Here is a 27,725-nt window from a genome sequence, read left to right as displayed (position 1 = left end):
CCGAGGCTTGATCCATATCAGGGTTACTGTAGAATCAAGGTGAAGAGCAATAGGAGCGCTTGTACTTCCCTAAACCTGGGCTGAAGACATCAGCAAACCCTTGGCAGACTGCAGACAGGTCTGCCACTTGTGTCCTGTGAATTCCAGTTACTTTGATGCCCAAGGCATCAAACCAATCGAGGCTGATGAGGCTTGTGCATTGGCCTTCCACCACTATGACATCTAGTGGAGCCTCAAACCCCTTGAATTGCACCTGAAGTGTGGCTTCACCTTTGACTGCTACACGGGAGTTTTGGAAGTCCATTAGCAATAGGTTAAATGGCTGGAGTTTGGCCCATCTGCTGCTGCAATTGCAAATGTGCCTGAATGTCCCTTGGGAAATTATAGACAGGGCTGACCCTGTGTCCAGTTCCATGTTGCATGGAACTCCCTGAAGCTTGACCTTGATTCTAAACTTTTGCTTAAGGGGGTGATTGGCACCAGTGCGGAACATGCTCCTCCAGCTGGAGCAAAAGCCTACTCGGTGTTGCCCCGGAGCCCTGGTACCTCTCCTGAATGCATCTTCTGGTGGACCATCCCTCTGGTGACCTCTGCAGATGGCAGCGGTGTGGCCTGGTTTGCCACATGCCTGGCATGTTGCTGCTCAGAACCGGAATTCTGAGTGTCGATGGCGGCTTCCACAGCCCATGCATCTAGGGAAAGGAACTGCCTTCTCAGCTGGCCTCTGTCCCTTTTGTGGTTGCTTCTGCAGCTGATCAACTTCAAAGTCAAAATCAAAGTCTTCCGTATGCTCGGCGTCCTCATGGTGGACGGCTGCTGGGCTGGGCATGCTCTTGGAGGGCTGCAATGCTTTAACAACTCCTATGGCGGCTTCGTCAGCCATTACCTCCTTCAAAGCATCTTGTAATGAGAGGGTCTCCTTGGTTAACAGCTTCTGCTGGAGCTCTCAGTTTGGCAGTCCACAGACTAAACGGTCCCTCAGTCTTTCCTCCAAATCTGCAAAGTTGCAAAGCTGAGACGCCTGTAGGAGGGTGACTATGAACTTGGTTGCAGACTTGCCAGCCTGTTGCTCCCGCTGCTCAAATGCATGCCTCCATGCTATGATGGATAGTTTTGGCTCAAAGTGGTCCCAGAGCTTCTTCTTGAGATCCACATAGGTGACCGACTCGAGTGGAGCAGGGGCGACCAGGTTCTCAGCTATGTCGATGGTAGCTGGGCCACACACACACAAGAGTGTCGTGGCCTTCAACCCATCTTTGCTAACCTGGTTAGCACGGAGGTAATTCTCGACACGAGAGATGTAAGAACTCCATCTCTTGTGGTGTGCCACATCAAATTCTTCCAGTTTTCCAACTTTCGCCATGGTGAGTTGCTTCTTGCTCACAATGCCTTGTGATGCTGGCTTCTGTGCTGGCCCTAGGATGGATCCTCAGGGTGTGGGGGTCTCCAGTGTGGCTTGCTGGCAGACTGAGGGGTGGACATAGTTCCTGCCAGGCTCTGGTGCTGGCCTCACCCCCTAGTGACTTCAAGCTCTCTCAGTTAAGCAGCATATCCCACCTTCATCGCTACTGTTATGTTCTTGGTTCGGTTAGGCATTGACAAGGCAGAGCAGTGAAACAGCAAGCATGTTTGTTAAGTAACAACAGAAGTAGTCCTAATGACTGCTGAAAAGCTATATATATGGTTCGCCTCTAGGCGGCAACCAATAGATTTAAAGTAACAATTCCCGCCCAAAACATAGTTAACAGCTTGGAGACAGGCAGTCTGGGTTGCAGCAACAAGAACCATTAAGCAATCATTCACTTAAGTACAGCAATTAAGGACACTACATTGTGCAACTGATTTCAGCAATTAAGGCCAATACATTACAAGGACCACATGTTAAATTCCAGTGAAGCTGCTTTACTACTCATGCCCATACACAAATTATTCAACTAATGGTCTTCATTAAATTGTCACTGCGTAAGAGTTAGAGGACTTCAAGAAGGGCTGGAGTTGGGCTACTTGTGGGAACATAATGACTCCAGGATGATTCCTCTCTTGACTCTGCTCCCCCAACTCTGACTCTGCTTCTCATACAGAAACATTCTTCAGTCTTTTTTTTTAAAAAAAACATTGTCACCATAGCACATAACCTGCTTTTTCTAGTTTATTAAATTTGACTAGAGTGTTTTCTGTTTTACTTCAGTATGGCTGCTCTATACACTTTTTGTTTTGGAGAACTAAGAGACTGTGCTGCTCTTTTTCATTCCTATTTTTTCTGCCTTAAAAGAGTAGAAGAGGAATGTTTCAAAATTTATGTCAAAATTCTATAGAACCCTTTCAATCTACTCATCTCAAAATTTGCAGTGTCAATGTCCTCAAAGGTGTCTACTACCTCTGTTATTTTCATTTTATTCTGCACCCCAAATGAGACAGCTATAGACATTTTGATGCTTTCCCATTCAAGTAAAAAAACAAACAACTTTCTTGAATTTATTTGACATGGATTTTGATCTCAGATCTACTATCCTAGGGTTCCCAACCCATCGGCCATGGACCGGTTCTGGATTTTGGCCTATTTGGAACTGGGCCGTGTAAGTGGTAGGCAAGCTCGCAAAGCTTTATTTGTACATGCAGGGGTTTAGTTTGCACATGTGAAACCATCCCCTCCCTCACCACCACCCTGGCCACCAATGCCACTCTGTGGAGCCAGGACAGTTGGGAACCACTGTCCTATATGTATCAAGTCTTGCCACCTTCAGATCTTAAATTTGGATTGGCTCTCAGTTAATTTGCACATTCATATTGTTTATTACAAGTGAAATTACATTCTTAATGTGTAGTCAGTAATGAGATAAATGAACAACTAGTTTGATTTAATGTAAGAGAGCTTTCTATGTTCTTTGAGTGAGAATGGGACAAAGGGAATCCCATTTGACACCCCTGCTATAAATAACACAACACATTTGATACTTACTGATGAAACTTTTTCTGGTGTATTTACAATATTCCATATTCCTTCCCTTCAATTCTGTGGAACATTCTAAAAATAATATACCTTACTTACCTTTAAATAGCACATCACAAATTCATGAAAATGATGGTTCCATTTTGGATTGCTGAAGACTGAAAGATGCCCCAAATCGTGTTGCAGCCAGCCTGCTTGAGACTAAAAGGAAAGGGTGATACACAACAGAATGGCCATCTTTTGTCTCACTCCTACATCTCCTGGATTGGAGCTTTCCCACTATATGCAGTGGTGTTTGTAATAACTATGAAAGAATTGCTAGGATAACTAAAATAAAAATTCATTCTAGGATTTTTTTTATTCAGTCAAAGGGGCAGCCACCCAGAGAAACATTCCAAACAGGATGTGCACAAGAAAGCTTTTCTACAATATAATTGTAGATAAAACCATCTTCCACAAACGTGATAGACAGTGGGAAGACATGGTTGGTTTTTTTAGTGATGTATTTCTATTTGTGTTCCATCAAGAACCATGGTGGCGCAGTGGTTAGAATGCAGTACTGCAGGCTACTTCTGTTGATTGCCAGCTGCCAGCAGTTCTGCAGTTCAATTCCCACCAGCTCAAGGTTGACTCCATCCTTCCGAGGGCGGTAAAATGAGGACCCAGATTGTTGGGAGCAATATGCTGACTCTGTAAACAGCTTAGAGAAGGCTGTAAAGCACTGTGAAGCAGTATATAAGTCTAAGTGCTACGGCTATTGCTATTACTGTTCTTCAGAATGGGAGATTTGAGATATAAGATGAGATGGACCCAATATCCTTCTTTTCTAATGAATCATTTGTTGAGCAGGCCCCTACCCCATGATGGTGTGGTTAACAGATTTTAACACCAGAGTTGGGTTTTGGGTAGCTTTGCCCTCCATTCTTTCAACACGAGACTAGGAAGGACCCAAGAAGAACTTCAGACGATTATGCACCAATGAAGAACAGGGAGTATAGATGTCTTCAATTCTTGGTAAGGTGTGATTGGAAGGTCTGGTCTCTTCCCACATTTTCCCTTCAGTTGCTCATTTTTCTTAAGTATGCCTGGGTTTAATTGCAATTTTTGAAGCTTCACAGCCTCTTGATTTATGACTAGTTGATTTCTGACCTATTTTAGAACTCCTTGTTGGACTTTTACAACTTTTTTCCTGTTCTTCCATTGCTTATTATCAAATTTTAAACTATTTGTTTTTAACCATAAAGAAGTTGTGGTGGGACTTACATTTACACAAGCTGATACTATAAGTTTTGTTTCTTCTAGCATTTTTCTTTTTCTTTTCTTTTTTAAAATAGTGGTATTCATCTCTTAAATTTTGATGGGAAAATTTCCCTTTCTTTAATGGGGGGGGGGCAGAGACCCTTTCCCTGTAGAAGCTGTTATGATTTATTTGCTTCTCGTGTCCTTGAGAATAAAAGTGTTTCTCATGCCTCTAAAAGGAGACAAAATAGTTTGGGAGGCAGCTGAAAAATAATGTTCTGCAAATTACAGGCTTTATTTGAAAATATAAACAAAGAAATTGATGAGTCAGTAACAGTTTGGCAAAGTCAAGAGGATATCCAAAGGCAGGAAATAATAGCTGAACCTGATTACCAATTTGAGGAATTGGAATCTGATCTGTTGCTGTGTGTGAAAAAGAAAGTGTTTGGTCTGAAAAATATAGAATTGCCAGAAAAGATTAAAAAGAATAGGAATATAAGAAATTCTGAGATAATGGATATGATGAAAGATGGACTGGACTTTCTTGGCAAGAAGAATGTTGTGTTGTCAGGGAGAATTATTCAACAATGGATGTTGCAGAATTATTTACAATTATTAACTTTGAAAATGAGATGCAATTGTTGGGAAAGTTCCCAATTAAAAACCCAAGCAAAGAAAGGTATTTGATCCTGGGCTCAGAGATAACGATTGGGGTAATTTATGGTAAATAAGAAACTGTGCAGACTTTCTCTGAGTAAATTACAACAATAGACTGTTAATATATAAATATATAAATATATAAATTTTGGACCTGCTTTGCAAGTGGGGGAAGCTATTATTGTTGCAATAGTTCTGTCAGTGTTTAACCATAATATATGTTTTTATCCTTTTTTAAAAAATCCCATGTTTTTCAATGTTTTTGTTTAGTTTTGTCACTATTTTTTATTTTGTATTTTAACCTTTTGAATAAAATAAAATTGTTGGCAGAATCATTTGTTGGGCAAAATAAAAGTAGTATTTTTGCTAACTGAATTGCTTAATTGCTCAACCTTCGTTATTCCAAACAACTGAATAGGTGTTATTTTCCTTACAGAGAAATTATTTTCTTTTAATTTAGTTAAAAGATCTTGTGCTGTAGGAATCCTATCTAATGAGAAATTTAATTTTGTCTAAAAATAAAATCAAGCAAATTACCTGTGCAAGGGTCAAACAAAGTGTCGCAAGAAGAAGAGGTGTTATAGATATCCCAAAATACCACAACACAAACCAGCCAGCAGCATCCAGCAGTAAAATATGCAGAAGGGTCAGGAAAAAGAACAATTGGTTTGGCTTGAAGAGCCCCATCTTTTCAACAGTGGACACCAGCTCCCGAAAATCTTCTACTAATAATTTCTATGGGGGAAAAATGCAACAAATTTGCAGGTATTTTGACTCCATGAATACTGCATAGCTAGCCAGTGGCCTCAACAGTTGACAACAAGAACTCTTGGTGGTAATTGCCGTCCTTCTCCTGCCAAAACTTTTTTAGAGGAATTAAGAGGAAACTGCTAGACAATTTACTACCCACTTTGGGGACATATGGATCATCATTCATCATTCAGTTAATGACCATTCAAAGTTACTTATAACCATTTTCACATGTATGATTGTTGCAGCATCCCACTTGATCATGTGATCAAAATTCAGAAACTTGGCAACTGGCTCATATTTATGACGGTTGTGATCATTTTTTGCAACTTTCTGACAAGCAAAGTCAATGGGGTAGCCAGATTCACTTAACAACCATGTTACTAATTTAACAACTGCAGTGATAAACTTAACAACTGTGGCAAGAAAGATTGTAAAATGGAGCAAAATTTACTTAACACCTATCTAGCTTAGCAACAGAAAATTTGGGCTCAGTTGTGGTCATAAACCGAGGTCTACCTGTAATGGAGAAACTGACACACAGAGAGAAAGAAATATGGTGATAAAATCATAAAATGTGTTAAATAAAATGATTTTTGGACAAATTGATATAGCTTTCTTGAATGTCCACAAGATGGCAACAATTAATAGACTCCTCCAATGCACATAGTGATTTGTGATCAGAGGGTTATTAGAAGACATGGTGGTGCAGTGATTAGAATGGAGTATTGCAGGCTAATTCTTCCCACAGCCTGGAGTTTGATCCTGACTGGCTTAAAGGGTGACTCAGCCTTCCATCTTTCCAGGGTCAGTAAAATGAGGACCCAAATTGTTGGGGGCAAAATGCTGACTCTGTAAACCACTTAGAGAGGGCTATAAAGCACTCTGAACTGTTATATAAGTCTAAGTGCTATTGCTAGTCTTATTAGTTTTCTTAAAAAAAACAGTGTTGTGTTATACAGAGTGTGGTGTTCATATATATATATGTATATATATATATATATATATATATATATATATATATATATATATATATATATATATATATATATATATATATATATATATGTATGTATGTATGTATGTATATATAGAGTTTCATTTATAGAGTGCATTTGTAATATATTCCAAATCCACTTAAATGTGGTATTTTATTACTGTTATAAAATATATAGTTAATATGGATTATTAATTAATATTAATTTATTATTAAATATTTATAGAACTGTTACTGGTGGATAGTACCATCTATGCATCCACCTATATTATTTCTTTCCTATATTACTACTTTCATCACAGTCACATCATTTGATGCCCATTGGCCAGAATTCCCACCACAGGCCATCCACAGGCATGACCAGTGCTGTTTCAGAAACCTGACTGAAAAGGATCCAGATAAACCATTTTCTCCAGATTCTATCAGACTGCATTGCAACCACCTGCTTAATAATTTTAAGGCTGTGATTGATTAGTTGGAGGCTGAGGAAGGCAACCTGAAAGAACTGGGTTTACTTGCCCAATCTTATTGCCCAGCTGCATTTTTAAAAGTACCTTAGATCTTGTTTGGCAAAATCACGTAGAAGATCATCTGATGGGACATAAAATGAGTTTGCTCTGCATCCAGAGCTTGAAAAGGATAAAACTGTGTACATTCACTCTATATTGGATGCTACCTGGATAAGACTTGTTGAGATGACAGAAGCCTCATCTTGTGGGGTTATTTGGATTCAGGTTGAATATGTGGAGCCTAAAGAAGCAAATTGGCTTCTCTCTGTCTTATTCTCACCTGCGGAGTCCTGCTTGCTTAGTGGAAGCAGACAGGGGGATGAGAGGAGTGAAGATATCCTTCAGATGTATTTGGGGAGGATCAAGTGGGGCTTCAGGGAAATGAGGTGGAGAGTTGAAGGGAATGAAATGGCAAATACTAAGATCACTTCATAATTAAAAAGTCTGCTGAAGGAAATGGACTTTTACTGTTTTTATAAATACCAAGAGATTGGGGTGAAGTACAAGGGCAATGCAGAAAGATTGAGGAATACCTTATAAAAATCTCTTTTGTTGCCCTTAACAGCAGATCAATTTTAATGACAAAAGTGATCTTTGAGTCAAACCTTATAATATTTAAGGTTTTGCATTTTAACACCATCAGCCACTGCCTCAATTATCTGTCTCCAAACTTACATTTTTACTGGGTTCAAAGCTGGGCTGATCAGGTGCCAATTCCCCAATCAAAAGTGATGCCATGTGCTTCCTTACTAGAGTCTTGTCAACATGAAAGGCTGTGAAAGGATCCTAAAGCCAAAGCATAAAGAAAAAAGAAAGAAAAAAGAAAAAAAATATTATAGTAAAGAAACAGTTTAAAGGCAACCTGGAAGAAACATGTTTAGGCTAAGTGATTATACTTGATTTTTATCTTTTTTCTTCCCAATTCAAGGCATCACAGGCATAATTCCCAGGAGGTGTTTGACCCAGGATGAAATTATTTTCCTTCAAGAAAACAGTTCAAAGTAAAGCCACTTGCATGCAGCTGTTCTGCTCTCTGTTTTAGAACTGGCAAGAAGTTACAGCCTTTGTCAGATCCACTAGATGGATCAGACCAAGAAATCTACTCCACAGGAAGGCTAAAACTACTTTGATTATTACTGGCCATAATAACAGATGATTCATTGACCATATGCCAGTCCCAAGCCCCCCAAAATGAGAAGAGTTAGGGAAAGCAGTGGTGAATTACCCTGCAAAAAAATCTCACCAAAACACTTTATGGCAATAACTCAGTATGACTCAGGTTGGATACCAAAAGTGGACCCTCCAGGCTGGATGGTAGCCTGCAAGCTACTGGAGAAGAGCAAGGGTTAGCTTTTAGTAGTCAGATTTTTTATGATGTTGTTGGAGGAAAGCCATCAGGAAGCCCAACAATTGGTGGTGCCCATGATGAAAGAGGTTGCCTACACAGGACAAAGTTATATAAAATTGGATCATGGGGAGTTTCCAGAGACGTCGCTGCAAGATGGGCACTGGGGAATGAATCTCCGTTCTCCAAGCCCAATTTCTACCAGCTGGGGAGTCCAATAGGACCAAACGTTGCCTCGTAGAGGCGACTGGCCAAAGGGTGAAACTTTGCAGATCACGGGCCAGCAGTAGCTGGCCCGCTTGTTCCAAAGGAGCCCTCAGGACTGACAGGAAGAAAGGCTGACCACACCCATGTGGTCTGCCAGAAGCAGCTGATCATCAAAGACAATGAATTTTAAAGTAGAAGGCAAAACAGCTGATCTGGGTGAGACTACTTTCCTTATCCCTCTACTAGTGGAAATACCGGTTCTGGGAAATAGCATTCAAAAGCAAAGCCCCAAGCTCCAGGGAGGGGGGATTTTTTCCTTACCCCTCCCTCCTGAACTATAAGCGGTGGTTTAAGCTTTGGGGAAATTAAAACTGACTTATAACAATACTGTGAAGTTGACTGAGGCATAAAAGAAGAATAACTTGGAAAACTTTCGGTTTTATTTTTTATTTTTTGTTTATTTCTTGTTTGGAAACCATCGGGTTTTTAACTTCTTAAACTTTTTCAAAGTATGGTGGGAAAGGATGTCTAAATGACATCTAGTGGCAAAACTGAGAACTACATGCAGTTTGCTCTGTTTGGACTAAAACGTGGCTGCATGCCTAGGCATTGCTTATAGTTTAAACATTTTGGTGTCCTTGGAATTTAAAGTCCTAAAGATTGTGGCTGGAAAAGAAAGACTCTTTTTGGATTGCCGTGTCTTACAGGATGGATCACAATTATAAATAAAAACTGTGTTTGAAGTCATCGGACATCCCTAGATTACAAATACAGCTTGACCTGGAATCTTTACAAGCTGTTTTGAAAGAGTGAATAACAAGAAATCCCTCTGAAAAGAATACTTTGCATTACAAATTTTGAATTTTTTTCTTCTATTTTTTCTTTTTTCCCTTTTGCTCTTTTTTACTATTTACTATTTTTATTGTTTAAGGGACGTGGTGGTTCAGTGGGTTAGGACGCTGAGCTTGTCGATCAAAAGGTTGGCAGTTTGGTGGGTCAAATCCCGAGTGCCACGTAACAGAGTGAGCGCCTGTTACTTGTCCCAGCTTCTGCCAACCTAGCAGTTCGAAAGCAAGTAAAAATACAAGTATAAAAATAGGGACTACTACAGTGGGAAGGTAACAGCGTTCCGTGCACCTTTGGTGTCTAGTCATGCCGGCCGCATGACCATAGAGATGTCCTCGGACAAGTGCTGGCTCTTCAGCTTTGAAACGGAGATGAGCACCAGCCCCTAGAGTTGGAAATGACTAGCACGCATGTGCGGGGGAAACTTTACCTTTACCTATTTTTATTGTTTACCTCTCCTATTTGTTAGGAGCCTATTGGATTATAAATTTTGACTTACTTGGTGGGTTACAACATATGATGTAAAGATATAGATGACTGCTCCTAACTTATCTAAAGTTGGGGGGGAAGGATCTCCTGCTCCCTCTTCAGCTTTTGTAAGTCCAGTCTATCAGAGATCAATTGATACAATGCTCCAACAAGAAAAGGCCAATCCTTCCAAAAATACACTCAAGCGACCCTACATGCAATTCAAGAGGCAATCGCTACTCACATGGTGGTCACATCGAGAAACCATGAGGAGCTGAAAAGTGATTTTGATAAAATGAATAAAAAAATTAACAATATGGATTCTCAATTTGAAAATTTTAGACAGATCATCATAAATAATCAACAAAGAATTCAAAAAATAGAAGATAAATCAACTGAGGTTGACCAGAAACTAGAAGTTTTAAAAGATGAAAATCAGAAGTTGATCCAAATAATTGAAGAACTAGAAGACTCAATAGCTGAGATAGAGGGTCTTCTGGGTGGCAAGGCTCCGTTTCGGCCATCAGCCACGTTGCTTTCTGTTGGAACCACTAAAACAGCGACGATCAGCTGTTTTGAGGTTCGGAACCCCTCTCCTTGGGAGAAGAGGGGAGGGTGAGCATTCAGGTAGGGGTAGAGCTCCCCTAGACCCCCAGAGTTTAAATTCTGGGGGTTGAAGGGTGAGAGTCCCCCCGAAGCCTGAATTTGCTCCGGACCTGGGGACTCCTCTGCTCCAAGGCTTTGGAGTGGAGCAGGACGCTGAAACTATCCCTGCAATCAACTATTAAACTTTGGATTACTTGGATGCAGGCAGAGCTGTGCAGGAGAATATTGAAATAGCAAGTATTTGAACTTTAACTCTGGTTTACTTTGAAAGAAAAAGTTGCAAGTGGTGTGGAAAGGGAAAGTGCGCAACGGAAATTAACTGGGTGTTAAGATGGCTTCTAAATCAACCAAAGCTTCTGTTCCTAGAAGTGCTGGTGCTTCACCAGTTCAGCACTCTTTATTACAGGCTTTGATGCCTCCTCCTGTGGCACCCGCACCCGCATTAACATTAAAAGGTTTACAAAATGCTTTAAAAATACAATCCCGGGAAATAGCTGAACTTATTTAGGAGAAGAATACTGAAATAAGAGCAGACATTTTAGCTGCATTTCAGGGGCTTGCAGTCTGTATTGAGCGCCTGGATGATTGTGTGGAAGAGCTGAATCAAAATAATTTGAGATTGGATACTAAAATGTTGGAAGTTGAAAATAAGACGGAAAAGATTGATGTTGATGTAGTTATGATACAATATAGAGATATGGAGTTTGCTTTGAGGATTAGAGGATTGAAAGAGGACCCAAAGGAAGATTTGAAAGAGTTATTGGCACAAGCCCTCGAACCGATCTTGGAGTGTCAAGCGGAAGATATTATGGGGGATATAGATAAAATATTTCGTGTTAATTCTTGGATTGCCAGACAAAGAAAACTACCTAGAAATGTGGTGGTTTATTTTACAAAGAGATTGATCAGAAATGTGATTATCCAAGCCTTTCATAATAATAGATTTAAAGTTGCTGAGCAAGAAGTTTTACTTCTGAAAGAGATTCCTCCAAGAATTTTAAGGAAAAGAAAAGAATTTGCTTTTTTGGCAGGTGAATTAAAGAAACGGCAGCTTCAGTTTAGATGGGAGATACCAGTAGGCTTGGTGGTGAATTTTGCTGGCACGAGATATCGTCTTGATACAGTTTTGAAGGCACGAGATTTTTATTCTAACGTATTGAAGGCAGGTCCTCCGCCATCTTCAGAATTCAAAGGAAGGAAGGAAGAAGGAGAGCGTCAGATTCAAATGGAGAGTAAACAAGAAGAAGAAGGAATTACTTCGCAGATGGTTAAAGAATCTCAGCTAATTGTAGAAGTTGAGCAGCCCCAGACATTGACAGAAGAGGTTAAAGAACAAAGAATGACAAGGGCTGCAATTAGACAAATGAGACAAGAACAAGAACAACAGAAAGCTGCAATCATATCTCAAGAATTTACTTATAGGTAAGCTGTGGGAGGAGCAAAACTAAAGAGGCAGGTCCAGGTGGTTCTGCAAGAGGCGCTCCGAAAGCTTCAGGTCACAAAAGATGGCGACAAAGTTTCTAACCTGGAATGTTAATGGATTAAATTCCCCGCACAAGAGAAAGAAAGTTTTTCAGTATTTAAAACAATTTAAAAATGATGTTATTTGTTTACAAGAAACGCATATTCGTGCAGCTGATCAAAAATACCTGATAAACTCTAGATTGGGTATACAGTTTAGTGCGTCTGCTCCAGATAAGAAAAATGGAGTAGTCATTTATGTGAAGAAGAACTTAACAGCTAATTTAATTGAAACAGATAAACAAGGAAGATATATTATAATTGAACTTTTAATAGAAGGCAAGAAAATACTTTTGGTTGGATTATATGCTCCTAATCAACAGCAAGGAGAATTTTATAAACTTTTACATAGTAAGATACTTCAATGGGATTATAAATCGTGTATTTTGATGGGAGATTGGAATGGTATCCTGGATACACAGAAAGACAAAAAAGGTCTTTTCAAAAGCATACCAAATCATGCTAGATTGCCTAAATCTTTTTTTGAGATGAAAGATGATTTGGAATTGAGAGACGTTTTGAGAGAAAGAAATTTGGGAGAAAAAGATTTTACTTTTTTTTCTGATAGACATCAATCCTTTTCCAGGATTGACTTTGTATTAACTACTAATGATTTTTTTTCTAGGATCAAGAAGATTAAGATATGTCCAAGAACTTTATCATATCATAGTCCAGTATGGTTGGAATTGGAAAAAGAGAGTGGAGAGAGGAGGTCTTGGAGACTGAATGAAAATCTGTTTAGATATCAAGAAAATGTGGATGAATGTAAAAAACAGATGAAAGAATTTTGTAATACAAATATGCATAAGGGTACTTCTATTGAAATGGTTTGGGATGCAAGTAAAGCTTATATGAGAGGAGTGTTAATATATTTGAATAATAAACATAGGCACAAATTGGAATATAAGCGAAAAGAGTTAGAGGAGGAAATTAAGAGGAAAGAGAAGGCTCTAATTTTGAATCCATCTGATAAGAAGATTAAAGAGGCAATTACTTTGTTAAGAGGTCAGTTTAATATGTTGATGGCAGATCAAGTGGCAACCAATTTACGGTATGTTAAACATAATACTTTTTGTAATGCTAATAAGCCGGGTAGGTGGTTAGCTTATTTGTTAAGGAAGAAACAAAGGTCACGTAACATAGATAAAATAGTACATAAGGGAAAGGAAGTGTTTCAGCAAAATCTTATTAAAAAGGCTTTTGTTGAATTCTTTTCTACGTTATATGTTAGGGACAAGATTCAAGGTATAGATATAGATAGATATTTACAAGAAGTGAATATCCCTGTTCTTACACAAGAGCAAAGGGAAGGGATGAATCAACTGATAAATGCTGAAGAAATTATTTTAGCAATTAAACAATTAAAGGTGGGGAAAGCACTAGGAACAGATGGTTTGACTGCCGTCTATTATAAAGATTTACAGTTAGAAATGGTGGAACCTTTAAAAGAATTATTTAGAACAATTCAATCCAGAGGAGAAGTACCTCCATCGTGGAAAACAGCTTTTATATCGCTGATTCCGAAGGAAGATCAAGATCTTAACCAAACCAAAAATTATAGGCCAATATCGCTCTTAAATATTGATTATAAGATATTTGCAAAAATTTTAGCAAACAGATTAATGAAGGTAATGCAGCAAATGATTCATAGTGATCAAACAGGATTTATAAGTGGTAGACAAATGAAGAATAATGTGAGACATATTGTAGATTTATTGGAATTTTTGGAAAGAAATAACCAGGTCTCTGCAGTGCTGATTTTTTTGGATGCTGAAAAAGCCTTTGATCAATTGGACTAGCAATTTTTATTTAAGGTACTGGAGAAAATGGAGTTTGGGGATAATTTTTTACAACCCATTAGGGCAATATATCAGAAGCAAACAGCTCAAACAATAATCAATGGTAGTTTGACAGAAGCATGTAATATTGAAAAGGGTACAAGACAGGGGTGTCCGTTGTCACCCTTGTTGTTTGTTTTAACATTGGAAATATTATTGATTAAGATACAAGACTCAAATAAAATTAAGGGAATTAAAATAAGAGATCAAGATTATAGATTGAGAGCATTTGCGGATGACTTGGTTATTACATTAAGTCAACCGACTTACTCAGTTGTAGATTTGATGGAGATAATATTGTCATATGGAAAAGTTTCTGGATTTAAGATAAATACACAAAAAAGTAAAATATTGTCTAAAAATATGACTACAGAACAAAAGGTTGTTTTAGAAGAACTAACTGGATTTGAAATAGTTAAAAAGATTAAATATTTGGGGGTATATCTTTCAGCTTCAAATGTAAAATTATATAAAAATAATTATGAATTGTTATGGTTAAAAACACAAAAAGAGTTAGATAGTTGGAAAAAATTACAATTATCTTTATTGGGAAGAATTGCAGCAGTAAAAATGAATGTCTTGCCAAAATTTTTATTTTTGTTTCAAATGATACCTATACTTAAAAAAGATTCAAATTTGGAGGAATGGCAGAAAGGTATTAATAAATTTGTTTGGGCAGGGAAAAGACCAAGAGTTAAATTTAAGATAATGCAAGATGTATGTGAAAGAGGTGGTCTTAAAATGCCCAATTTTAAATTATATTATGAGGCTGATGTTTTATCATCAATTAGTGATTGGTTTAACTTAACACAAGGGAGATTATTGAATATAGAGGGTTGTGATTTGTTATTTGGTTGGCATGCATATTTATTGTATGACAAGAAGGTGGATAATGTTTTTAAGACAGATATATTAAGGTATGCTCTGTTGCGAGTTTGGAAAAAATATCGACACAAGTTAAGTTATAAAATACCAAGTTGGGCAATACCTAAACATGCAATAGAAAATATCAATGTGGGATTTAAACATGATGTGACTACATATAAAGAAATTCTTAGGATGGAAAGGAATGTATGGCAATTAAAGCCATATAATATTTTAAAAGAAGGGAAAATAGTACAAATTTGGTTCCAGTATGGGCAGTTACAAGCTAGATGGAAGGAAGATCAGAAAGTTGGTATTTCAATAACTGATGGAAATTTGGTAAAACAAATTAGAGATCAAGGTCAAGCACATATAAGAAGGATATATAATGCATTGATAGAAATAGACTCAGAACCGGAACTTGTTAAAGATTGTATGATAAAGTGAGCCCAGAATTTTCAGGAGGTTATAACAATGGATACTTGGGAAAAGATATGGGTTAGAAATGTAAAATTTACACAGGCTCAAAATTTAAGAGAGAATTTTTATAAAATGTTTTATAGATGGCATTTAGATCCTAAAAAATTAGCAAGTATGTATCCGAACTGCCAGCCTAAATGTTGGAGGTGTGGTTGTGATGATGCAACATATTATCATATATGGTGGACTTGTAAAAAAGTCAAAGCTTTTTGGATTAAAATTTGGTGGAACATGCAGAAGATATTTAAGAAAAAGATAAGGTTTTCTCCACAGTTATTTCTGTTGGGTATTATTACAGATTGTAATGTTATAGATACTAAATTGATGGTGAATTTAATTACAGCAGCAAGACTTTTAGTAGCGCAATATTGGAAGAAGGAGGAACTACCTACTATAGAAGAGTGGACTTTGAAAGTTTCAAACCTGGCAGAAATGGCAAAGATTTCAGCATATTTGAAAGAACAATCGCAACAGAGATATATTGTGGAATGGAGAAGATGGATCGAATATATTCAGAATAAATATGGGACTAAAAAGTTTTATTTAGCATTTGAATAAGTATTAGTTTTATATAATGTATTATTAGTTATTCATTATTAGTTAGTAATTTAGTTATGTTTAAGGGGAGTTAAAGTGTGATAGAATTTAAGGTGTTTTTTTAGTTAGTTAGCATATTTTAGCTTAAGTTTATAAAGTTAATACCCTGTATTCAGCTCTGGGAAGTCGGGGGGGGGGGAGGGAGAGGGAGGGAGTTTATGTTTTAAAAATGTATTTTAAAACTTTTCAATAAAAAAAAAAGCTGAGGTAGAGATGGACAGAGCCTCATACTTTTAAAGATTTCAAAATATAATGGAAGATAAGGAAGAAGACCTCTTAGGCTTGATAACCAAATGATTGGCAGACGCACTAGGAACTGGGAAACAGAAAATGGAAGGAGAATTAGACCAGATCTATCGAGTCAACTCAAACTATGCTAGAAGAAATAAAGTCCCCAGGGAAGTACATGTTAGATTTCTTAAAAGATATACAAGAGACGAGATTTTGAGAAGAGTAAGAGATGAACATTTGAAATTCAAGGAAAAAGAAATTGTAGTCCTCAAACAAATTCCTAGAAGAATAAAGAATTCCAAAGAGAATACCAGTTTCTAACTAGGAATTTAATTCAAAAAGGAGTGAATTTCAGATGGCTGATTCCAGAAGAGATTTTAATTTACTGGGATGTGAAAAGATATTGACTGGACACACCACTTAAAGCCATGAAATTCTTCGACAACCATAGAGCATTTTTGGAAAGAGGTGACCCTGATTTTGGTACAAAGAGAGAAGCAAAGAAACAGGAAGAAATGGCAGTAGAAGGAGCAGTCAAACCAAGACAGGAGGAAGAAATTAAAAACACATATACAGAAGAAGGAGCAAGACCAAGAGATCAGAGACAGGTAAGATCGACTAGAAAATTAAGACCTAGATATAACTGAAAGAGATGGAGGAGAGTGGGATTTTGTCAATGAATATAAATGGACTAAATTCTCCTTCAAAAAGGAGAAAAATCTTTACACGATTACAAAAATTAAAAAATGGATATAATTTGTCTTCAAGAAACACACATTAAGAGACAACATTATAAGTTGTTACAACAACTGAAAATTAGTAAATTTCACTTTGCATTAGCACTTCAAAAGAAAAGAGAAACAGCTTTATACATTAAAGAAACAATGAACCCCAAACAAATCTACACAGATGAAGAGGGGAGAATATTAATGGTGGAAATAATAAAGGATCAAAACAGATACTGATGGTAGCAATATATGCACTAAATGATAAACAAGAACAATTTTACCAAAAACTATATAAAAATATTAGATTTTTTACAACTAGCAACAAAGGAAATGGATTTTTTCTTCAAGATAAACAAGAAAGAAGAAACATTGCTTCAAAATGTGTGGGATCTGGCTAAAGCATATTTCAGAGGGTTGGCTATAACTTATATCACTAAAAAGTATAAAGAAAAGAAACAACTACAGTTGAAGTTGAAGGAAGAATTTAGAAAGTTAGAATCAGAATTACAAATAGATCCACAAAAGAAAATTCATAAGAAACAAATGGAGATAATAAAACATAAATTAAATCTAGCCGAGATGGAAATAATGGCTCAACAGATTAAAAGGGATAAACAAAACTTCTTTGAAAATGCCAACAAGCCAGGGAGATGGTTAGCATATAGACTGAAAAAAGAAAAAGAGAAAAAATTGATAAACAAGCTGCAAGATCCAAAGGGTGAATTACAGTTTCAAAATGATACAATTAAAAAAAATATTAAAGATTATTATGAGATACTTTATAAGGAAATTCCAAAAGAAAAAAATACAGCAGTACTTAAAAAAGCAGACTTACCAAAAATTCCAGAGAATATTTGAAATGTATTAAATGGAAAAATATCAGTGATGGAGATTATAGAGGCTATAAAAAGGCAAAAAAAAGGATAAGACTCCTGGCCCAGATGGATTACCTGCAGTGTTTTATAAATCACTACAAGATGTATTAAGTCCAATCCTGAAAGAACTATGTAACGAAAGGCTAAAACACCAAATACATGGACTAAAGCCAATATTACTTTAATACCTAAAGAGGACTCTGATTTAACACAAATAAAAAATTATAGACCAATATAACTATTAAATGTAGATTACAAAATCTTCACTTCAATAATGGCAGAAAGGCTAAAGAAAATTGTGATCGAATTTATTCACAGACCAAAATGGTTTCCTACCTAAAAGACAGATAAAAAATAATTTAAGAATCATTCTTGATGTGTTAGAGTATTATGAAATTCATTCAGGGAAACAGATGGCGCTAATATTCCTGGATGCACAGAAAGCATTTGACAACGTAAACTGGCAATTCTAGAGTGTGCAGAAATGGATAAATTGACTTTAAAGATTAAAGAGAAAGAAGATTCAGTGTACTTTAGAACATGGGATAACAAGCTAGAGAGAAAGAAATGTGATATGCAATTTCGAATATATATTAGCAAAAAGAAGGCTATTGAGTGATTAATTAACATGTTGTTTATGATAATAAACTATATCTATTATTGTTTGTTAAACACATGAAGCCAGACATTATGCTGTTTGCTAAATATTGAGAATGTTATTTGGAAAAACCCCAATCCCAACCCTAACCCTAACCCTAATCCTAACCCTAAGCCAAATCCCAATCCTTATTTCTAATCCTATAAAAACTAATAAAATCTATACAAAAAAAATTGGATCATGAAATGTTAGCGGCATGTCCCTTGGGAAGCTTAAAATTGTAAAAAGAGAAATGATTAGGGTGAATATAGGCATCCTTGGTGTCAGTGAGTTATACTGGACATGGGAGTGATCAGTTCAAATCAGACAAGTTTATGGTTTATTTTTCTGGAAACAATATCAGACGTAAGCAAACAAGTGGCTAAATGTGTTGAGAATCTATGCTCCAACCGTAGGCTCAAATGATAAAATTGAACTTTTTAAAAGTGAGCTTCAATGTGCTTTCAAAAAGGATCTTTTGTATACAGTATTATGGGTGATTTCAATACAAAAGTAGACCAAGGAGAAGTTTCAAGAATAGTAGACAAGTTTGGGCTAGCTAGGGAAATGGAAGTGCCTAGTGCAATTTTGTCAGGAAAACCATCTCAGCATAATGAACACATGGTTTATTCAATACAAGCAACATCGTATAAATGGACAGCACCAAATGCACAACATTCGAAATCATTGTATGCCAGCAACACTGGAAAAGTTCAGTTGCATCTGTTAAAACACTTCCTGGGGCTGATTGTAGTTCAGACCATCATCTATTAGTACTTAAACTGAAGTTCAAATTTTGCAAGGTGAAAAAAAAGGTATTTCCCCCCCCCACCAAAAAAAATCAATCTTGTCATGGAGAAAATCAGTGATTAGATTAAATTGGATTAGAATATGTTAGAAAGAAGGAATAAAAAAAAATGTTTTCAAAAGGAAAGGAAGAAATCCATATCTGGCATCACAGATGGATTTATCCTTACATATATCTTAGTGCAATATAAATGAAATAAGCTAAAAAAAGAAGTAACAACAGCTAGAAAAGGAATCCAGCGTTGACACGAAGAAAGGTGCAAGGTATTGGAAACACCCGATTCTCCGTCTCGCCCCCTGCCGCGCGCCTTACCGTGGCGTCCTGCCCTGCGTAACTTGCGATGACCCGAGAACCCCCTGGGTGCCTCCTGTAGAACCGGCTGATGTCATAGACTTTCCTGTCAATCACCAGCCAGCGCTCCTGTGGCGGGTCTCCCTGGCCAGTGCGCAGCCCGATCTCGTCCCAGGTAAACCACCGCGAAGGACCGGAGAGATCGGCCGCGGGATCAGCCTCCCTCCTCTGCCTGACCCCGGTTTCTCCTTGCTGGGAAGCCATCACCCTCCCGACTGAGCCTTTGGGGAACTTGGCACTGTCCTTTTCAGCACCACCGGGAGGGCGGACTGGGCGGGTCCTGGCGAGAGAGATTTCCCCCTTCTCCCTCTCCGATTGGCCGACAAAGTTTCATTGCCGCTGCTCTCGTGGAGAACAAACGCGGAGCCAACTCGGCCGAACCTGGGAAGTTCGGAATTTCGAGTCCGAAAGAGGAGTTGGCGGCTGGCAGCTTTTTCTGCAGTAAGAGGAGCAAATTCCTTTTATTGGTTCCATAGAAATCCTATTTCTTCGCAAGCAAAAGGATAAGAATTAAGGTCCCTTCGTTTGATTTCAGTAAACTGGGAAACAAGTTTTGGAGGCTCTCTGTGGAGCCTCTATTTTGACTGATTTCATCAAGAAGCAAGATCGCCCCAATTCTTTAGCCCCGCAGTCACGGGAGGCAATTCGATCAAATGCCAATCTGCGATTCAGTCTGAAGTTAAGCTCTTCCTGAATATCATCGTGCTTACTTCGCATGTTCGCACCACGGATGGAGGATGCGCACACCTCTTAGAAAAGTATTTGAAAAGTTTGGGACGGAGAAGAGGGAAAGAAATGCTCCTGCAATCCAGATCCATGGGGGGAGGGGTGTCTGTAAAGCTTGACTTCCCCAACTGTAGTGATGGGGCCAAAATCAGTTGTGCCAGTATTCATTTTGGAGAACAGCCTGACTTGTGATTCAGAGTTGGTTCTTCTCTTTCTGCCTCCTCTTCGTCCCTGGAATGTCACAGGTTGAGAATTTCTATGCAGAAAAAGGAGACTGGCAAAATCTGAAAAAAGCTTTTCATTTGTCAAAGCATTACAGTGACAAATTTCACGTCCTACTGGTAGTGTTAGTCTGTCATGGGGAGCTGACAGGGATGGATCACTAATAAATGGATTGAACTTAAGAGCTTTACACATCCCAAACAGATTTTTAATCACATTATACAAGGAAGATGTTCTTTTGTGTGTGTGTGTGTGTGTCATTCAAATCCCGGTGCCTGACTGGACAAATTTTATTGGCAATATTTCAGAAATGATTTCCCATTGCTTGTTTCCTAGCACTGGGATAGAGTGACTGTCCCAAGGTTACTCAGCTGGCTTTGTGCCTAAGGCAGAACTAGAACTCTCCTTTTTCTTTTTGTAAAGGCTTTATTGATTTTTTACAATAACAACCTTAGTGCCTGCTGTATAGCCTGTTGTCTTGGTTCATAATTTTTTTCAGATAGATATACAATCCATAATAATTAACAATCAGTAATAATTTTTATATTTCCATAATTAGTATATCAATTAATAATATATTTCCTTGATCTTCTCTTCTCCCAGTAGTATTCTCCTTCTTCAACATTAAACAAATATAATTTTTGATATTTTATATTTTCTATATAAAAATGATTAAAATAAATATTTTCTTCTATATTTATACCAACAATAATAGTGTCCATATATAGCATTTTTTTCCTTATCAACATATTATTTTCGTAAAAGTCATCTTATTGATTCACCATGCATCTTATTTTCATAAATCTTGTTTAAGCTAAATTTCTCCTTAATATTCAGACAATTCTTTCTTATCATAATTTTCTTGGTAATTAACTTATAAGTATCTAAATTTTCCATTTAAATATATCATCCCAGTATTTTCATATTTCATATATTATAAAAATACTATACTACCATGATAGATATTATCTATCATAACATCCACCTATAACATCTTTTTAAATCAATTTATACTTCACTTCTATTTGTAAAAGTTGATTTGTTAAATCACTATATATACTTTTTTCAAACTTCTTAAGCCTAATTTTCTTTCAATATTTCAATCATTCCTAAATTTTTTCAAACTGAATTTATCTTTACAATTCAAACTTTTTTTTCACTTACATCATCCCAGTATTTTTACATTTTGTATCTTATCAAAAATACTATATTACTTATATCTCTTATCCCACTTATTCTAAAGCCCCTTTATAGCCAAAGTTGTTTCTTTAATTTGTTGTTGTTTTTGTTGTTGTTAGCTGCAAAGTCGTGTCCGACCCATCGGGACCCCTTGGACAATGTTCCTCCAGGCCTTCCTGTCCTCTACCATCTTCTCGAGTCCATTTAAGCTCACGCCTACTGCTTCAGTGACGCCATCCAGCCACCTCATTCTCTGTCATCCCCTTCTTCTCTTGCCCTCAATCTTTCCCAGCATTAGGCTCTTCTCCAGTGAGTCCTTCCTTCTCATTAGGTGGCCAAAATATTTGAGTTTTAGCTTCAGGATCTAGCCTTCTAAAGAGCAGTCTGGTTTGATCTCCTCTAGGACTGACCGGTTTGATCACCTTGCAGTCCAAGGGACTCGCAGGAGTCTTCTCCAGCACCATAGTTCAAAGGCCTCAATTCTTTGGCACTCAGCCTTTTTTAAGGTCCAACTTTCACAGCCATACATTGCAACTGGGAAGACCATAGCCTTGACCATGCACACTTTTGTTGACAGGATGATGTCTCTGCTTTTTAGTGTGCTGTCTAGATTTGTCATGGCTTTCCTCCCCAGGAGCAAGCATCTTTTAATTTCTTGGCTACAGTCCCCATCTGCAGTGATCTTGGAGCCCAGGAAAATAAAATCTGTCACTACCTCCATTTCTTCCCCATCTATTTGCCAGGAATTGAGAGGGCCGGATGCCATGATCTTGGTTTTCTTAATGTTAAGTTTCAACCCAACTTTTGCACTCTCCTTCTTCACCTGCAACAAGAGGCACTTTAGTTCTTCTTCACTTTCTGCCATTAGAGTGGTATCATCTGCATATCTTAGGTTGTTGATATTTCTTCTGGCAATCTTAATTCCAACTTTTGATTCATCTAGCCCTGCCTTTCTCATGATGTGCTCTGCATATAAGTTAAATAGGCAGGGCGACAGTATACAGCCTTGCCGGACTCTTTTCCCAATTTTGAACCAAACAGTAGTTCCGTGTCCAGTTCTCACTGTTGCTTCTTGGCCCACATGCAGGTTTCTCAAGAGACAAATAAGATGGTCTGGTATGCCCATCTCTTTAAGAACTTGCCACAGTTTGTTGTGATCCACATAATCAAAGGCTTTAGCATAGTCAATGAAGCAGAAGTAGATGTTTTTTTAGAACTCTCTAGCTTTCTCCATGATCCAGCATATGTTGGCAATTTGATCTCTAGTTCCTCTGCCTCTTCGAAATCCTGCCTGTACTTCTGGTAGTTCTCGATCCACATACTGCTGGAGTCTAGCTTGTAGGATTTTAAGCATAACTTTACTAGCGTGAGAAATGAGTGCAATGGTGCAATAGTTTGAACATTCTTTGGCACTGCCTTTCTTTGGAATTGGAATGTAAACTGATCTTTTCCAATCCTGTGGCCATTGTTGAGTTTTCCAAATTTGCTGGCAAATTGAGTGTAGCACTTTTACTGCATCGTCTTTTAAGATTTTGAATAGCTCAGCTGGAATACTGTCACCTCTACTAGCTTTGTTGTTGCTCAGATTTTCTAAGGCCCACTTCACTTCACATTCTAGGATGTCTGGCTCGAGGTCAGTGACCACCTCACTGTGATTATCAGGGACGTTAAGCTCATTCTTGTATAGTTCTTCTGTGTAATTTTGCCACCTCTTCTTAATCTCTTCTGCCTCTGTTAGGTCCCTGCCATTTTGGTCCTTTATCATGCCCATTTTTGCATGAAAGGTTGATTAATGACAAAATTAGAAAGTTGGAGAATTGTGTTTTAATATATTGTGCAAGGGGTGGAGATTACAGATTCCAGCTTCCTTCGAGCAATCATTTGCCGATGTATTAGGCTAATAAAGGACTTTTAAGGTAAACAATGCCTCAGTGTCACTTGAAAAGCCCATACGTTGGAAACTTGACATCATATCCATGTTGTCTCCCCCTTTTGAGTAATCCCTCATGAGTGCCATAGTCTCTGTAGTTAGCCTTGTCAAGCCGGCCAAAACTCAACATCCAAACAGTCTAATTTTGTATAGTTCTTGTCTTTATATATAGTTTTTATAATCCACTCTATTTTCAATTGTCAAGGTTTCAGTAAAATCAATGTTTTATAACAATTCTTTCTTTCAGGAGTCAATTGTCAATCAGCCAGAATTGCAATTCAATATATTTTGCCACCTTAAATCCTTCCTGTAACTTTCCCTCTCAAAGATTAGTCATAGATCAAAGTTTTTCTTTTTCTGTAAACAATTCATAAATTTAGAGCACAATCAAAGTATTTCTTTTCCTTCAGACACTTTCCAATCTTATAGCTGGCCCAGTATATAATCTCTTCTCTGAAAGACTATTAAAGTTCATGGGAACAGATTTTTCTTTGTTTCTGGGCATTGTCTTTAATGTGCTATGTTCTAGTTGTCCACTAGGTGTCAGAAAATATTTGTTTTCCAGCTCTTTCAGGCAAGAAATTATTCTTATTATTTTTCTTTTTTATATATAATTTCATCAAAAACCTTTAGAATATAATCTTAGCATTTTGTTTTAGTTTCTAAATTTGATCAGATTGTAGTATTTTGAATTTAATTTCAATATGTTTCTTTCATCCTTAAAAATTAATTCGCCACTTCCATCTATGGGGGAATGGGAATATAGTCCTCTCCCCTCACTTTCGGAGGTTTTCTTGCTTTGGGGATCTTTCCCAGGGACTTAGTTGCAAAATAAAGGAGCGAAAATCAGATACTCTCACCAATTCCAAGCATGCTGTTCACCGTTGTTCTGGCTAGTACTCTTGGACTTCGGCTACAGGTAGCTTGGGCTAGACACTGGCATGAGGCTAGCCTTTCTCCTGTTGGGTCAGAGAGCTTTCCCTGGATTGAAACAGAATGACCGCCACCATTCCATGATCAGTGGGGTGCCCCTCTTCCTTTGCCGTTTCTTTGCCGCAACTTCAGACCATTTAGAGTCCCCTGGCAGGACAAAAACAGCCACGGGATCCAGAGTTTCGCAATCCCGCAGCCATGAGCTATGGTGCAAAAACCAAAAGTCCCAAAGTCCTCTAGTTTCCAGTCTGATATCTTAAGTGTTACACCAAACTGGATCTATACTAAATGGGTGCCTTAACTATTACACCAGACTTATACCAAACTATTCATAGTGAATAGCTTACACTATGAAATAATCTCAGTTGAAAAAATTAGCACATGTTAGTTATTTGAGAAGGACAAAGTAACCTTTCTATAGTATTATTAGTTTGGATCAATTCAGTTTGGAGAAAACATTTTTAAAAACATTTGCAGAATTTCAAAAATGCCTTAGAGTGGAGTGGTTTTTTTTGTTTTGGTTATTCTACTTGAGAATTAAATATTTGCTGAATAGGATATTGAAAGATGTTGATTCAACTAATCCGTGCTTTTTTTCTAAAAAAAAAAGGTGCCAGAACTCTCATCTTGGCGGGCGAAGGAGGCGGGGGGGGTGGGGTGCTGCTGCAGTCACAGGTGCGAAAGGTGTTGGCGGCGCGCTCCCCTCCCTGGGGCCAGAGCTGGCATGGCTGGTGCTGTGGGAGCAGCAGAGCCCACTCTATATGGCGGGGCTGCACAATGCAGGCAGTGGAGGCGGTGCGGGCCAGGCGATGTTTTAATCTTATGATTTTAAAAATATATTTTTTCTATTGGAAGTTTCCCCAAACCTCGCCATGTGAATTGCATACAAATATTATATAATTGGTAAATAAAGGTAGAACATATGTTAAATATACATCAAATGATAATATGATTCCCTACAAAGTCAATAACAGACCAAGGAGTTAACTCGGAAAGGCAAGAGGTCTGTGTAGCTCTTCAACATCTTCATCAATGATTTGGATGAGGGGATAGATGGGGAACTCATCAAATTTGCAGACAACACCAAGCTGGCAGGAATAGCCAATACTTCAGAAGATAGGCTTAAGATACAGGAGGATCTGGACAGACTCGAACACTGGGCGCTATCTAACAAAATGAAATTCAATGGTGAAAAAAGTAAGGTTCTACATTTAGGCAGGAAAAATCAAATGCACAGGTATAGTATAGGTGGTACCTTGCTCAATAGTAGTAACTGTGAGAGAGATCTTGGAGTCCTAGTGGACAATCACTTAAATATGAGCCAGAAGTGTGCTAAAGCTGCCAAAAAAGCCAACACAGTGCTAGGCTGCGTTAACAGAGGGATAGAATCAAGATCACGTGAAGTACTAATACCACTTTACAATGCCTTGGTAAGGCCACACCTGGAATATTGCATCCAGTTTTGGTCACCATGATGTAAAAAAGATGTCGAGAGTCTAGAAAGAGTACAGAGAAGAGCAACAAAGATGATTGGGGGACTGGAGGCTAAAACATATAGGGAACTGTTGCTGGAATTGGGTATGCATAGTTTAATGAAGAGAAGGGTGAGGGGTGACATGATAGCAGTGTTCCAATATCTCAGGGGCTGCCACAAAGAAGAGGGAGTCAAGCTATTCTCCAAAGCACCTGAAAGCAGGACAAGAAGCAAATGATGGAAACTAGTCAAGGAGAGAAGCAACGTAGAACTAAGGAGAAATTTCCTGACAGTTAGAACAACTAATCAGTGGAACAACCTGCCTCCAGAAGTGGTGAATGCTCCAACACTGGAAGTTTTTAAGAAGAGACTGGACAGCCATTTGTCTGAAATGGTATAGGGTTTCCTGCCTGAGCAGGGGGTTGGACTAGATGACCTCCAAGGTCCCTTCCAACTACTACTTCTTCTTCTTCTTCTTCTTCTTCTTCTTCTTCTTCTTCTTCTTCTTCTTCTTCTTCTTCTTCTTCTTCTTCTTCTTCTTCTTCTTCTTCTTCTTCTTCTTCTTATTATTATTATTATTATTATTATTATTATTATTATTATTAATTATTATTATTATTATTATTATTATCTTGTAGAAAGGAAAGGCCCACACTGATAAATTAAAAATCTTTGTGGTCTGCAAAGGAATGCTGGTGGGCTAATCAATGATTTGGTGACTAGAGGAGCATCTACAGTGTTGGAGCTTGTGGTCCTGGTAAGCCATGGAGGCACTAGGCAACATGACTTTCAGGGCAGTGGTGGTGATTTTATTACTTAAAAAAAAAGTCTGTGCTCTGTCCAAGGGTGCTTGGTAGGCTGCATGTACAGGCCTGGTCTAGAATTTATTTTGGAGCATTCAACTATCTAGAGCAGGCATGTCAAACTCATTTTGTTTGAGGCAACTTTTTATAAAAGAATTGTCATTAATTTGTTTTAATAAAATAATTTAAATCAATTTTTCACTTGATTTCAAATTAAATGAATGAGATTTTTTTTAGTACAATTGCCAAATGTAATAAACTGGTTTTAGGTATATGTTACTGGAAGGAAAAAGCAATCCCTGTTGCGTTACTGATCCCAGAGAAACATTTGCATGTATGCAGGTATCCTTAGGGTGCCATAGTTATGGATGAGAAATATTGGTTGCAAAGTTGGCATTTCTGGATGTAATACAGATATTTTGGACTTATTTTTGTTTCTTTGCATGTTTGATATTTTTTAAAAAGGCATATGCTACTGACTACGCTTATGCACATATGTAACATGATCACTGATTGTCCAAAATTTAACTATACAGATAATTCCCCCAGAAATTATTTTAGCCTTTTTAATAAATGTTGTTATTGATGTTAAGCTCACCAGGGAAAACATCATATATTGTTATGTATATACTAGGTTAATTATTTAAAGACTGAAGTGCAACATAACTAGATTCTAAATAATGTATTTTTCAAAACACACAACAGTTCAAACAGTAAAAGTAAAGTCCAAATTAAGAATATTTCATTCTTAAGAATTGTTTAGATACAAAATAGTTTTCAAGAGTGTACAAAAGATACTATTTTTTTCTAGAATCAGCTTAGGCATATTACATTGAGAAAAATGTTTCTCATTTCTTTCCTGTTACCTTTGATTTCATTGCAGAGATGTTAACATAAGAAATAGATTATTTTGTTATCTAATTTTATCTTCCAAAAGACAGAAGCAGATGAAAA

At 37.6% G+C, this 27,725-nt stretch overlaps 1 protein-coding gene across 1 annotated transcript in view; it reads right to left on the bottom strand.

Annotated features, from left to right (window-relative positions):
• The window catches only part of LOC308670486 (acyl-CoA (8-3)-desaturase-like), a gene marked incomplete at both ends in the record, with an annotated part of 46,977 nt that extends 27,269 nt beyond the window's left edge, over positions 1-19,708 (bottom strand). Inside the window, 4 exons of the mRNA XM_081332018.1 lie at positions 3,050-3,151; positions 5,384-5,581; positions 7,778-7,888; positions 19,466-19,708. Coding sequence (XP_081188144.1) covers positions 3,050-3,151; positions 5,384-5,581; positions 7,778-7,888; positions 19,466-19,708 — 654 coding nt within the window. The remainder of the gene's footprint in view (positions 1-3,049; positions 3,152-5,383; positions 5,582-7,777; positions 7,889-19,465) is intronic.
• Between the last annotated feature and the right edge of the window lie 8,017 nt (positions 19,709-27,725).

The sequence above is a fragment of the Vipera berus genome (assembly GCF_964194415.1).
Source record: "Vipera berus genome assembly, chromosome: 1".
In the NCBI taxonomy this organism is placed as follows: Eukaryota; Metazoa; Chordata; class Lepidosauria; order Squamata; family Viperidae; genus Vipera; species Vipera berus.
The sequence above is the reverse complement of the archived record's forward strand: the minus strand, read 5'-3'. Positions and strand labels throughout refer to the sequence as shown.